Raw genomic sequence first — 12695 nt, 5'->3', positions numbered from 1 at the left:
ATGATGCCAAGATCTCTTTCTTGAGTGGTAACGGCTAATTTAGACCCCAACATTTTATACGTATAGTTGGGATTATGTTTTCCAGTGTGCATTACTTTGCACTTATCAACACTGAATTTCATCTGCCATTTTGTTGCCCAGTTACCCAGTTCTTTGAGACTTCTTTGTAACTCTTCACAGTCAACTTTGGTTTTAACTAGATCAAGTAATTTCGTTTTGTCTGCAAATTTTGGCACCTCACTTTCAGATCCCCCCTTTTCCAGATCATTTATGAATATGTTCAACAGCACTGGCCCCAGTATAGATCCTTCAGGAATCCTTCTATTTCTCTCTCCCCACTGTGAAAACTGACCATTTACTCCTTCCTTTTATGTCCTATTTTTAACCAGTTACTGATCCATGAGAGGATCTTCCTTTTTATCTTATGACTGCCTACTTTGCTTAAGAGCCACAAGGCTCTCTGAAAGTCCAAGTACACTATATGAATTGGATCACTCTTATCCACATGCTTGCTGACCCCCTCAAAAATTGTAATAGATTGGTGAGGCATCATTTCCATTTACAAAAGTCATATTGGCTCTTCTCCAAAATATCACGTTAATCTATGTGTCTGATAATTCCAGGGGTGGGCAAACATTTTGGCCTGAGGGCCACATCTGGGTATGGAAATTGTATGGTGGGCTCACACTGCTCACAAAATTGGGAGTTGGGTGTTGGGAGGGTGCTCTGGGCTGGGACCAAGGGTTTCAGAGGGCAGCAGGGGGATCAAGGCTGGGACAAGGGGTTGCAGCATGAGAGGGGATCAGGGGTACAGGCTCCAGGTGGCGCTTACCTCAAGGAGCTCCCAGAAGCAGTGGCATGTCCCTCCTCCAGCTCCTATGCAGAGGCATGACCAGGCAGCTCTGCGTGCTTCCCCATCTGCAGGTGCCACCCCCGCAGCTCCCATTGGTTGTATTTCCTGGCCAATGGGAGCTGTGGGGGCAGTGATGGGGGCAGCATGCGGAGCCCCCTAGTTGCCCCTACCCGTAGGAGCCAGAGGGGGCACATGCTGCTGCTTCCACGAGCCGTGTAGAGCAGGGCAAGCCCCCAACCCTGCTCCCTGACTGAAGCACCAGAGCGGGGTAAGCCACAAACCCCGCTCCCTGGTGGGGGCTCGAGGGCCGTATTAAAACATCTGGAGGGCCAGATGCGGCCCTCGGGCTGTAGTTTGCCCACCTCTGGATAATTCTGTTCTTTACTAAAGTTTCAACCAGTTTGCCTGAAGTTAAGTTTACTGACCTGTAATTGCCAGGATCACCTCTGGAGCCTTTTTTGAACATTGGTGTTGAATTAGCTATTCTTTGCTGTTACATAGGCTGATTTAAGCGATAGGGTGTCCACCCCACACAACGCTAGAAAGGGTTAAGATCACTAACTGGGTCAATTAATTGCTTATGCTGCACCTGGAGGAGGAGCCAGGGAGTAATGAGGACTAATTAGAGATGGTGCTTAGCTGGACAGGAATAGGAGGGGCCTGTATAAAGCCCAGTAGCAGAGAGTATAAGGGCCATGAAGCGGGAGCAGCTGAATCCCAAGAGAGCAAGACTGAGAGTAACAGACTGCAACTGCAGGAAGGGGCATCAGCCAGGCAGAGTTAATCTCCTGGTGCCAGAAGGAGGCGTTCCAGCAAGGAGTAGAGCACCCTGTGACAATTACATACCACAGTTAGTAGTTCTGCAGTTTCAAATTTGAGTTTCTTCAAAACTCAACAACATATGCAGGAAACAGATTAAGCACTTTGGTCCTGCAACTAAGTAATGAGTATTATGTCTTTTTAACAATTGCTCATCAACTCGTACTATACCTAAATTATGGGAACAGATTTTATGGGGGAAACCAGCGTTTCTCAAATTGAGGGCCCCTACCCAAAAGCAGGCTTTGGGGGGGTCACAGGGTTATTGTACAGGGGTCGTGGTAGTGCCACCTTCTGCGCTGCCTTCAGAGCTGGGTGGCTGGAGAGGAGCAGATGCTGACTGGCTGCCCAGCTCTGATGGCAGCACCGCAGCCAGCACAGCACAGAAGTAAGGGTGACAATACCACACCATGCCACCCTTATTTCTGCAGTGCTATTGGCAGTGGCACTGCCTTCACAGCTGGACTCCCAGCCAGCAGCTGCAGAGCTTCCTGCAGCTGGGGGAAGTTCCTAGAGGTGGGTCTGACCTGGTCCTGGTGGAAGCCCCTGCAGGGGAAGAGGAAATCCCATCCCTCATCAGCCTGACCAGGAACAACAGCTGGAGACCAGTGTATGGTAGGAGCCCTCAGCCAGGGCAACCCCAGTGCCCCGACACTTGGGAGTAAAGGGGCCTTGAGCTGGCTAGGGGGGGAGAGGGTGACCACAGAAACACTTCCCACCCCCTGACCACGGTATCCTGGGTGGTCACCCACATTGCCCACCCATAAGGCCAGCCCTGCCCCTCCCAAAATTAAGGACCCTGCTTTTTCATGCCACCCTCACTTCTGTGCTGCTGCTGGCAGTGTACTACCTTCAGAGCTGGGCAACCGGCCAGCAGCCACTGCTCTCCAGTCACCCAGCTCTGAAGGCAGCGCCACTGCCAACAATAGCACAGAAGTGAGGGTGGCAATTCTGTGACTCCCTACAATAGCCTTGCGCTCTCTCTCCCACAATCCACTTTTTGGGCTGGAACCCTCATGGTTCCGACACGGTGAAATTTCACATTTAAGTATCTGAAACCATGAAATTTATGATTTTTTAAAATCCTATGACTGAAATTGACCAGAATTTGGTAGGCCCCTAGATACGACACATGACTATCAACTAGTGCAGCTCATGTGATTTCTTCTGGAGAACAGATGTTTTTACTTAGAACTGTGCCAGAAATGGAGCCGCTGGAGATTACAATGAAATGGCTTCTCACAGTGCAGTGTGCCAAAATCAATCCTCAACATATATACCAATGACCACCCTAAATAGAGCAACATGAGGAGTTTCATATGTGCCTATGATCTATGCATCACGTCACAGGAGAAGGACTTTGCCACTGTTGAGAACAGACTGTCATGTGCATTGAGCAACTTCTCAGCTTATTATAATAAGAACCGGGTTTGTGCCAGCCAGACCAAGATAGAGGTGACGGCTTTATACCTATGCCATTGAGAAGCCAAGCAGAAACTAAACATCATGTGGGATGGAATCCCACTGGCTAATCACCCAAACCCTGTCTACATGGTGGTGACATTGGACAGAACTTTCCTTCAAAGCACATGTAGAAAAGATGGAAGGGAAAGTTAGTGCCGACAACAACATCCTCCGAAAGTTGGTCACCTCAGAGTGGGGAGCTCACCCAGCTACTTTGCGAACTACTGCTATTACCATGTGCTACTCTACAGCATAGTATACATGTCCACTGCGTGAACAATCTGTCTATGCCAGGAGTGGCCAACCTGAGCCTGAGAAGGAGCCAAAATTTACCAGTGTACATTGACAAAGAGCTACAGTACTACATCAGCAGCCCTCCATCAGCTCCTCCACCCCCAGCACCTCCCGCTCACCCGATCAGCCCTCTCCCTTCTTACTCGCAGCTCCCAATCAGTTGTTTCATGACATGCAGGAGGCTTGGGGTGGGTGGGGGGAGCGAAAGCACAGCAGGCTCAGGGGAGGAGGTGGGAAGTGGTGGAGTTGGGGCAGGGCCTGTGGCCAAGCCAAGGGTTCAGCAGTGAGCACCTCCCAGCACATTGGAAAGTTGGTGCCTGTAGCTCCAGCCCCGGAGTCGATGCCAATACAATGATCCGCATATTAACTTCTGAAGAGCTGCATGTCGCTCTGGAGCCACAGGTTGGCCACCTATGCTAAGAACCTAGACCTGGTTCTAAATGACAGTTGTCATGTAATAATGGAATTCTAAAGCCAACACTGAAAAAGAGCCTGTACTTACTGGCTGGCATTGCACCACCTGATACCAGGAGGAAGGTAACAAGCCAAAGGAAAAGATCATGGCAGATGGAAGACCGATGTCATCCACTATATGGTTACACAGGAGTAACAGAACATCTTAAATCACAAAAGAGTTTTATAACTAGTGTTGTGCCTTTGGAGACAACAGTTGGCAAGGCACGACTGAGGTTATGGAATAAAAGACTAATGTAGTTGGATGCACAAACAGATCTGAAACCCCAGGAGGACCTTCCCAAAGGGGCCAATAAACACTGGTCAATCTGGCACTGCCTGAACCGTCTATGTATGCAAACTGGTGGATCAAAGACTAACCTGATCAAATAGGGCTATTTTAATGACAGGAATGTATGTGAGTGCAGTGAATTGCAGACCATGGAGCACCTGCTCATTTGCTGACTCCCTGGGAAGACCTTTACAAAGGAGAACCTTGCTGCAATGACAGGAAGAGCCACTGCTTGTGCATAGTTCTGGAAAAAAACTCTAGTTTGTGACAAGGACACGAGAAGAAGACTGTGGTGGATTTCTTTGGTATTTTCCTTCCTTAAATATGTTAAATTTAATTATATTATGACTGCTATTACTGAGCGGTTCAGCTATATTCACCTCTTGGACCAGATCCTGTGCTTTATTTAGGACTAACTCAAGAATTCCCCCTCCCATTATGGGTTCTACGACTAGCTACTCCATGGAGCAGTCACATTCATGGTGTCTAGACATTTTATTTCTGCATTCCACCATGAGGAATCATCTACCCAATCAATACGCAAATGGCTGAAATCCCCCATTATTATTGGGTTTTTCATGTTTTTGTAGCCTCTCTAATCTCCCTGGGCATTTCACAATGACTATCAGCATCTTGGTCAGGTGTTTGGTAGTACAGTCAAACTTCATAATGCGATCAGAAGTTGGCTCCCTTTTAAGGCCATAATACTGTTCGCGTTTTGCCTGAATATTTTTTTATGATATTTATAAATAAACCACATTCTTCCAGTCTTATAGATTAAAGTGACTCGTGGTCACTGCAGGCCCATTGCACTTAGTTCTTGGGTTGTACATGTGTATGGTGTTTGCCTATGAACTTGTTATTTCCTATATTTTTTAAAATATTTTACCGTTATGGATATGCCAGTTCATAAACGCAAGTCATTTTCTGCCCAAGAGAAACTGTACGCCCTGGATCAACTAAAGAAGGGCAAACAACAAACTCAGCTTGCTAGAGATCTAAGAATTAGCAAGTCTACTCTGCAAGGGTGGAAGAAAAGAAAAAAAGCTCCATAGCCTAACTTGCATTCTCCAAGAGGAAACTGGTTTACAGCGTAAAAAAGTCAAGTTTGCTAATGACAAAGGCCTAGATTCAGCCTTGAATCAATGGTTTGTCCAGGTTCGCTCAGAAGGAGTTCCCATTTCTGGCCCTATTCTGAAAGCTCAAGCAGAGAAATTTGATCGCTTTATCAATGGAAATGAATCCACATTTAAGGCAAGTAATGGCTGGCTGGACAGATTCAAGAAAAGGCACACTATAAGCCAAGTTCTTGTGTTTGGGGAAATCTGCTCAGCTAATAAAGAGGCTGCCGATTCCTACCCAATTGAGCTTAAAAAGTTTCTGGAGGAAGGCTGCTACACAGCCAATCAAGTTTACAACTGCGACGAGACTGGTTTATGCTTTAAAATGTTACCCAATTGCACCCTCTGAACCAGGACTGATAGTCACAAATGAGAAGGCTTTAAGCAGAGGAAGGACCAAATCATGCTCTTGTTGTGCATCAAAGTCAGACCTCTGATGTTAGGAAAAGTGAGGTCTCCCAGATGTTTTCATGATGTTAATATAAAGGCCCTTCCCTTTGAATACACCAACAGCATGAATGCACGGATGAATAGCTCCATATTTAAACACTGGTTCCATAAAACTTTTGTGCCAACCGTTTGGGCTCATTTGCAAAAACTCAAGCAGGAGGAAAAAGCTCTCCTCCTGCTGGATAACTGCCCTGCTCACCCCCCAGCAGAAAATCTTGTCAATCATGACAGCAAGATTAAAGTCTCCTATCTCCCAAAGAACACTGCATCAGAAATTCAACCACTGGACCAAGGCATCATATTGGTATTTAAGCAAAACTATTGTCACAAAATGATCAAGTGGATGGTAGCAGATAACAACTCCTCCGTTGACACATCACTGGCATCCCTCAACTTGAAAGAAGTCTGTCACCTCAGCGGGAAGCCTGGGATGCTATTTCTGCAAGTTGCATTGAACGATGCTGGATCAAGGGTCTTGGTCCAGCTTTTCCGTCGTCTACACGCAATGATGGTAACAACGAAAAGCCTGAATTTACAAGATTCATTGAAGAGGACGTATGTTTAGCCAAAGAAGCACTCAGAGAACATGAGCACAGTCATCATGATATCCTTAACTGGTTTTCAGCAGATGACATCTGCCCCATATATGAACACATCTCAGATGACAAAATTGTTGCAAATGTCAGTGCGGGAAGAATGAAGCTGCACCACCAAAGCCCGAAACCAGTGGCGCAAATGACGACGACAATGGCATCTCAACTCCCCCACCAAAAGTGTCTGAGGCAGTAAAGCATCTAGAAGCCAGTTTGAGGTGGCTGGAAACTGAAGACGTGGACAGCATCAAAATCCTCCAACTCAGAAACATACTTGACTCTGCTAGAAGCCAACAGTCTGTGGCAAATAAGCAGACCACACCAGATAGCTTTTTTAAGAAGTGATTAAATTTAAAATTATGGAGTCCTGCAATCAGATTGACTTTGCACTCTGTGCAATGATTAGTATAGTCAAGTTCACGTTTCTTTCATGTATATGTAATTAAATTACTACTTTTGTGTTTAAAACAAGCTGGGATAACGGTTTTTTTCTTTACGAGACTTAAACTGACCGGCTTGAAATGGTAAATTTTCGTAACCCCGCTATAAAGCGACCCCACATTTATCGTGATCGAATTTTTTGGACCCCAATTATCACGTTATAGAGCGGTTTCACCGTATATTCCTATTGTTATACTCTTACTATTCAAACACAGAAATTCTACCACAGAATCTCCATGGATACAGTTTGGTTCATTTAAGAGTTTTACTATATTTGACTCTGTTTTCTTTCACATACAGTGCCATACCCCCACCAGCACAACCTAGTCTGTCATTCCTATGTATTTTGTATCCTGGTATTATCGTGTTCCACTGATTATCATTGTTCTGTCAGGGGACCGGTTGTAGGCGGTCATGCCTAGTGCTCAGAACAGGAGTCAGGCCTAGTGGTTAGAGTCTGACTACCAGAACCAAAGGTTGAGAACGTTGGAGTCAGGAATCAGAGCCGAGGGTCAGAACTGGATTACTAGGAACCAGGGAAGGCAGGAACAGGGTTGGTTCTGAGGCAGGAGCAAGGCTAGGACAGGACTAGAACAAGAGTGGATGAAGGGCTGGATCCGGACTGGAGATGAGGAGTAAAGCAGGAGCAGGGCTTGGCAAGAGACTGCAGGGAGGCAGAGAGTCCGTGGGCATGTGCATTGAGCAGTCAGCCAGCTACTGCGGCTGCTGAGCTTAAGAAGTGACCTGCTGGCTTCCTCAGCCAAATCAGGCAAGGTGGTCCATCAGGCAGCCTAGCTGACTCACTGGGATGTCAGGAGTCCTGAGCAGGTGCAGCTGTAGGGCCTTACTCCTGACATGTTCCATCAAGTTTTTGTAATGCCTACTATAGCAATATCCTCATTTCACAGCAGGCTCTCAAGTTCACCCATCTTAGTATTTAGACTCCTAGCATTTGTATACAAGCACTTAGTTCAAATTTGTCCATATTTAGTTGTCTGCTTTCATGTGATGTAATTGAATGGGACTTTTTTATTTAACTGTTTTTCTTCAGTTCCTACCTCTAATTTGTCGACTTCTATCACTTCCTCTTTACTAGGATATAGAGCATCCGCTTTGTAATAAATCTTCCCCTAACTGATGTCTCTGTCCAAGCTGTCTAAAAAACAGCAGCAGAACAAAAGTCCTCAGTAACATCCCAAGTGAGCTGGTTGTACATATCCTTAAAGGACACAATTGTTCTTGCACTAAATGCATCTTTTCATTTATATTACTCCTTAAACACTTCTTCCATGAAGTCTTCCAATAATAACTCATCCAGGAAAGAAAGTCATCACAGTGTGAGTGGACTTTTTAAAGGATCAGCTAGTGCACAAGGTTTCCAAACTGTATTGTCTGTCCACTTTAATATATAAACTCATTGGAGCTGGGAGCATCTTTTCCACTCTTTCAGCACAGTGCAGAACATACCAATGATGGTGATGCTCAGTAGATAATAAATATTATTTAACTATTCCTCTTCTGGTAAGGCCCACAAAGAGAGAAGAAATTCAAGTAATGAGAGGGAAAAATAAAAATACTGTAATAGAAGAATCTCAAGATGTGTCTATAACAAACCTACATAGTCATATATTATTTTAACTATTTTCTTTCCTACTGCCTTCCTCCACATAGCAATCCCCATTGCTTGCTGCTCCCATTCTTTGTCACCTGTCCAAAATTAGATTATAAACTCCTCAGGGCACAGGATGTGTTCTATTTGTTCTGCTGAGTGCCCAGTACATTCTTAGCATTATTGAATTAATCAGGAACTGAAATCCAGAAGCATTAATTTCCAGATTGTAGAACTGACCAACTGTGGTTCCTATTAGCAATTCATATTAAGGGTGCTAGCTGATATGTCAGAATATTGTTCAAGCATTTTCCTTCTCTCTGATGCTGTGCAATTCTTGTCATACTTTTGAACTTATTGATTCTATTTCTAAACTCTTCTTCAGTAGTTTAACTCAAGGGTAGAAAGAACATATGTATCCAGGTCTGTATCACCTGGGGTAGGTAGAGTGGGTGTTTAGATGTTTGTCTCTTCTTTTTTGTGCATTCAACAATTCTTTTTCCAAGTAAACTGAGACCTTTCCTCCTACACATTAACTCCTTTTTCCTGTTTCCTTATCATCTGTGCACTGCCTATTAGACTCGGGCCTATATAATTTAGGGATTGTACTCAGACTGATCGTTATTGTCTTTTTATGTATTACAAATTCTGATACAAATGTGAGAATGCTTGCAGTCCCAAGAGAGCTCACAGTCTCCCAGCCCAGAACTACATTTGCAATAGAAAGTCAACATATTAGGAAATATTTATCTTTTCAGTTTTACCTTGAGAAACCAATTTTTCCCGGGCAACTAACAGATTCAACAAATGAACACATTATGTTTTCTCTTGCAATTCATGGATGCATGTGAAACATATATAAAAAGAGAAAAAAATACCTAAAATGAGACAAAACTGTCCAAAACCTGTGAGGTGCTGGGTACTGTCAGCTCTCATTGCAGTCAGTTACAGTTAAGGGTGCTCAATACCTTACAGGATCAGACCCTTAAAATACAAGAAAATGATACTTAAAAGTCCACTGCATACTAACGTATTATACACACCAACTTTATTCCTTCCTTTGTATATAGTACACATGGATTCAGGCCAGATGACAGGTCCCAATCCCCTCAAAAAATGGGGAAGTTCATATCTAGATCTGACCTTTGCAGTTTGGGCCAATAACTAACATCAGTAAAATGAATGTGTAATATCTGGATATTTCTTCACTTTTTTTTCCCCTCAGGGGAAATGCCTCATAGTCAGAAATAAAGTCCCAGAATTGCGGCAATAGCTTTATGTTCTCTAAAATACAGTTTCTCCCTTCACATATTTTCCACACTACAGTCCCAATTTCTTCTCTCCACACTAAAAATACTTTCTAACTCTATAGTACAACAATCCTCCTGTGAGTTACAAGCATTAGATCCAATAATCTGATTGATTTCTTGGGGTTTGTGTTTTGATTTTGACATAGAGCAGGGGTTCTCAAACTGAGGGTCGGGACCCCTCAGAGGGTCACGAGGTTATTACATGGGCGGTCGCAAGCTGTCAGTCTCTGACCCAAACCCCGCTTTGCCTCCAGCATTTATAATGGTGTTAAATATACAAAAAAATGTTTTTCATTTATAAGGGGGGGTCACACTCAGAGGCTCGCTGTGTTAAAGGAGTCACCAGTATAAAAGAGTTTGCAAACCACTGACATGGAGCCTACAAAATAGGTGGACATGTGTACAGTGATGCACAGGTAAGCAGTGCCGGAAAGCCATGTGAGTGAGCAGTGTCAAAGGACTGTCCGGTGATACACACAGAGGAGGCATAAGTGCACTGAGAAGTGCATGAGAGACAATGCATTGATGGGCAGTAATGCAGGAATAAGCAGTGAACTCATTAAGATTATACCCAGTGAACATCAAACAACCCCCTGAAGTTCCTGGGGCTGCTGCTTGTAACCAGCTCCACATTCTCTATCGCCCTAGTGCCTCTGGGGCCACAGTTCAGGCCAAACCTATTATTCACTATTATCCCAAATCCCCAGGGCCATTGTCCAGACCAAGCCCCACATTCTCCATTACCCTGAGGCCAGATGAAGGCCCATATTTCCTTACAAACAGCGGCTTACTGTTTTGAATATAACCCTCACTCTTGTTACCACCGGCAGCACCCATTTTTGTGGCGCTGACGTTCGAATGGCGCCTGTTGACAAGGACACATTGCACATAGATTAAAAAAAAAAACCATTGTTGCTACAAAGGTGTTTATTAGCAGGATAAAAGATACAAAGCAAGGCTGCGAACAGCACCAGTGTTTTCACCCTCCCCCCAGACAGGCAGACATTACAGAGCAAGAGAAGCCCCACTAGAGAGCAGGAACAGTCAATCACTTCACCAACAGATACAGCAAAAAGACACAGAAAGCAGGTGAGCGAGCACCACAGCGCAGCTAACTTAACCGAATCCTCCTAGCAAACGTGACAAAAGCCAAAGCAAAAACACAACTGACCTGAGTGCATGTAAAGCAAGCCAGGAATACTGCACCAGGCCTGCTGCAGCAATGCCGAGGTTCTGCCTAGAAGAGAGAGAAAATAAAATAAAAAAACATAATAAACAGCAAGAGAGATCCCCAGTCAGCAGAGATTTTAACAAGCGCATGACAGCCAGGCAGCATTTTGTCAGCAAGGCAACAACCGGCCGGATGATTGCATTTACAGCAACACAGGAGAGCGAGAGAGATCTAAAAAGCTCTTTTCCCTTGTTCAGAATTTCCACTGTGACTTGATCAATTGCATCTTTTCCTTGTTCACGTCTAACTGGCACAAATGATCCCACATTTGTGCTGTTTACTGCATTTGGCTAGGGGAAATAAGGCTTTTGCCAGAGAGAACAACCTTCACTACCTCCCTACAATCGGCCATTACAGGAAGAAGCAAAGGAGAGTTTTACGACAGCTCCCAGCATTCTTACTGCCTACAACTCCCATACTGCACACGCTCAACTCCACTGTTAACCCTTTTGTTACACACAGACAACTTTGTGCCACCAAAGCTAAAATCTATTTTCTATACTTTCCTCCTCTACCACAATGTATAAACAGCAGCTAACATATGATACAATAACAACAGACATTATGTTAGCTTTCTCCACTCTAACACATACACATGACAGGAATCCTTGATCATTTTAGTGGAAAAGGCTATTTTAAAATTCTTCAGAACAATAACAGATCTGCAAATGCAGTCACCAAATGTTTATTATGAATTGCACATTCAAGTTCAGTCTTTTTCTAACTATCTAATTTTCTTGCAGATTTCTACATTTCTGCAGTACAGAGTTGCTGGTCACTATTCTTATTTATTTTGCCTTTTCTCTGTAACTTAGAAAAAGCAGATGAAAGATCTCCTCCTACCTAAATGCATTTGTCTACATTTCAAAAGACAAATTCTAATAGACGCATTAACAGAAAAAATCCTTACAACCCAAAAAGCCTTTTGCGACAAAGCTAGCAAGAGATACTATATTTTTCCACAATGAAACTGATGGGAAACTCAGTCACACTGTCATGTTTCTTTCTGTCTTTTTCTCTGTCTCTATATATTACATATATGCATTCAAGATATGTATCACTAACACTTGTAGCAGTTGTTCAGCTCCTTCTATTTTAATATGAGCAACAAACTATGTGTATACAAATCATCTATTGAAAATTGAAAAATAAACCACAATACTAGAATCGGTTAATAAATAACTAATTTAAGGGGAGGGGGAAGATGTTCATTCATGTAATAGATCCTTACAACAAGAATTCCTGGATTTTAATTAAAATAAGTTTTTTTTTTAAAATCCCTGTTTACTTTCTCTAAATATGGCTTATTTGAAATATTTTTTAAAAAGAACATTGTACAGCAAATGCAAGTCAAATGGTTCTAATTTGTAGTGCTACAAACTGTAACATGCTCAGACGTGTAACTGCCTGACAGACTACACAGAAATCTGGTTTATGCTTCAACATCTGAAACAAATGCAAATATCTAAAAGCATTCTGCTATTTCTCCAAAATTAAAATACCAGGTAAAACATACTGACTGCCAGATTTTTTCACACAAACACTTCACTTTCAAAAATGAATCACCACAAATTTATTATTTATTTTAAACCATAAACAATACAGATGAAAGAAGCATATGGACGTTTTCTTTTCTTTTCTTTTCTTTTTTTTAAAAACCATCAATAACAAACACACATGTACTCTCTTAAAAAGTTTGATTTCAAATATCTTCTTTCAAACATAAATCAGTGTATCAGCGAACAGCTTTAACCAAGAAAAACAC

At 43.2% G+C, this 12695-nt stretch overlaps 1 protein-coding gene across 2 annotated transcripts in view; it reads right to left on the bottom strand.

Annotated features, from left to right (window-relative positions):
- Positions 1-12695, bottom strand: part of HSD17B12 (hydroxysteroid 17-beta dehydrogenase 12) — a 225826-nt gene that overhangs the window by 164369 nt on the left and 48762 nt on the right. Inside the window, exon 4 of one of the 2 annotated variants that reach the window (XM_050955464.1) lies at positions 10871-10936. In XM_050955464.1, the coding sequence (XP_050811421.1) occupies positions 10871-10880 (10 nt within the window). In that variant the 5' untranslated portion in view covers positions 10881-10936. Of the gene's footprint in view, positions 1-10870; positions 11286-12695 lie in introns of those variants that run through there. The other variant, XM_050955463.1, reaches the window with a different exon arrangement.

This window comes from Gopherus flavomarginatus, chromosome 5 (assembly GCF_025201925.1).
Source record: "Gopherus flavomarginatus isolate rGopFla2 chromosome 5, rGopFla2.mat.asm, whole genome shotgun sequence".
NCBI classification, from domain to species: Eukaryota; Metazoa; Chordata; order Testudines; family Testudinidae; genus Gopherus; species Gopherus flavomarginatus.
Note: the sequence above shows the minus strand (reverse complement) of the source record. Positions and strands in the feature narration are given on the sequence as shown.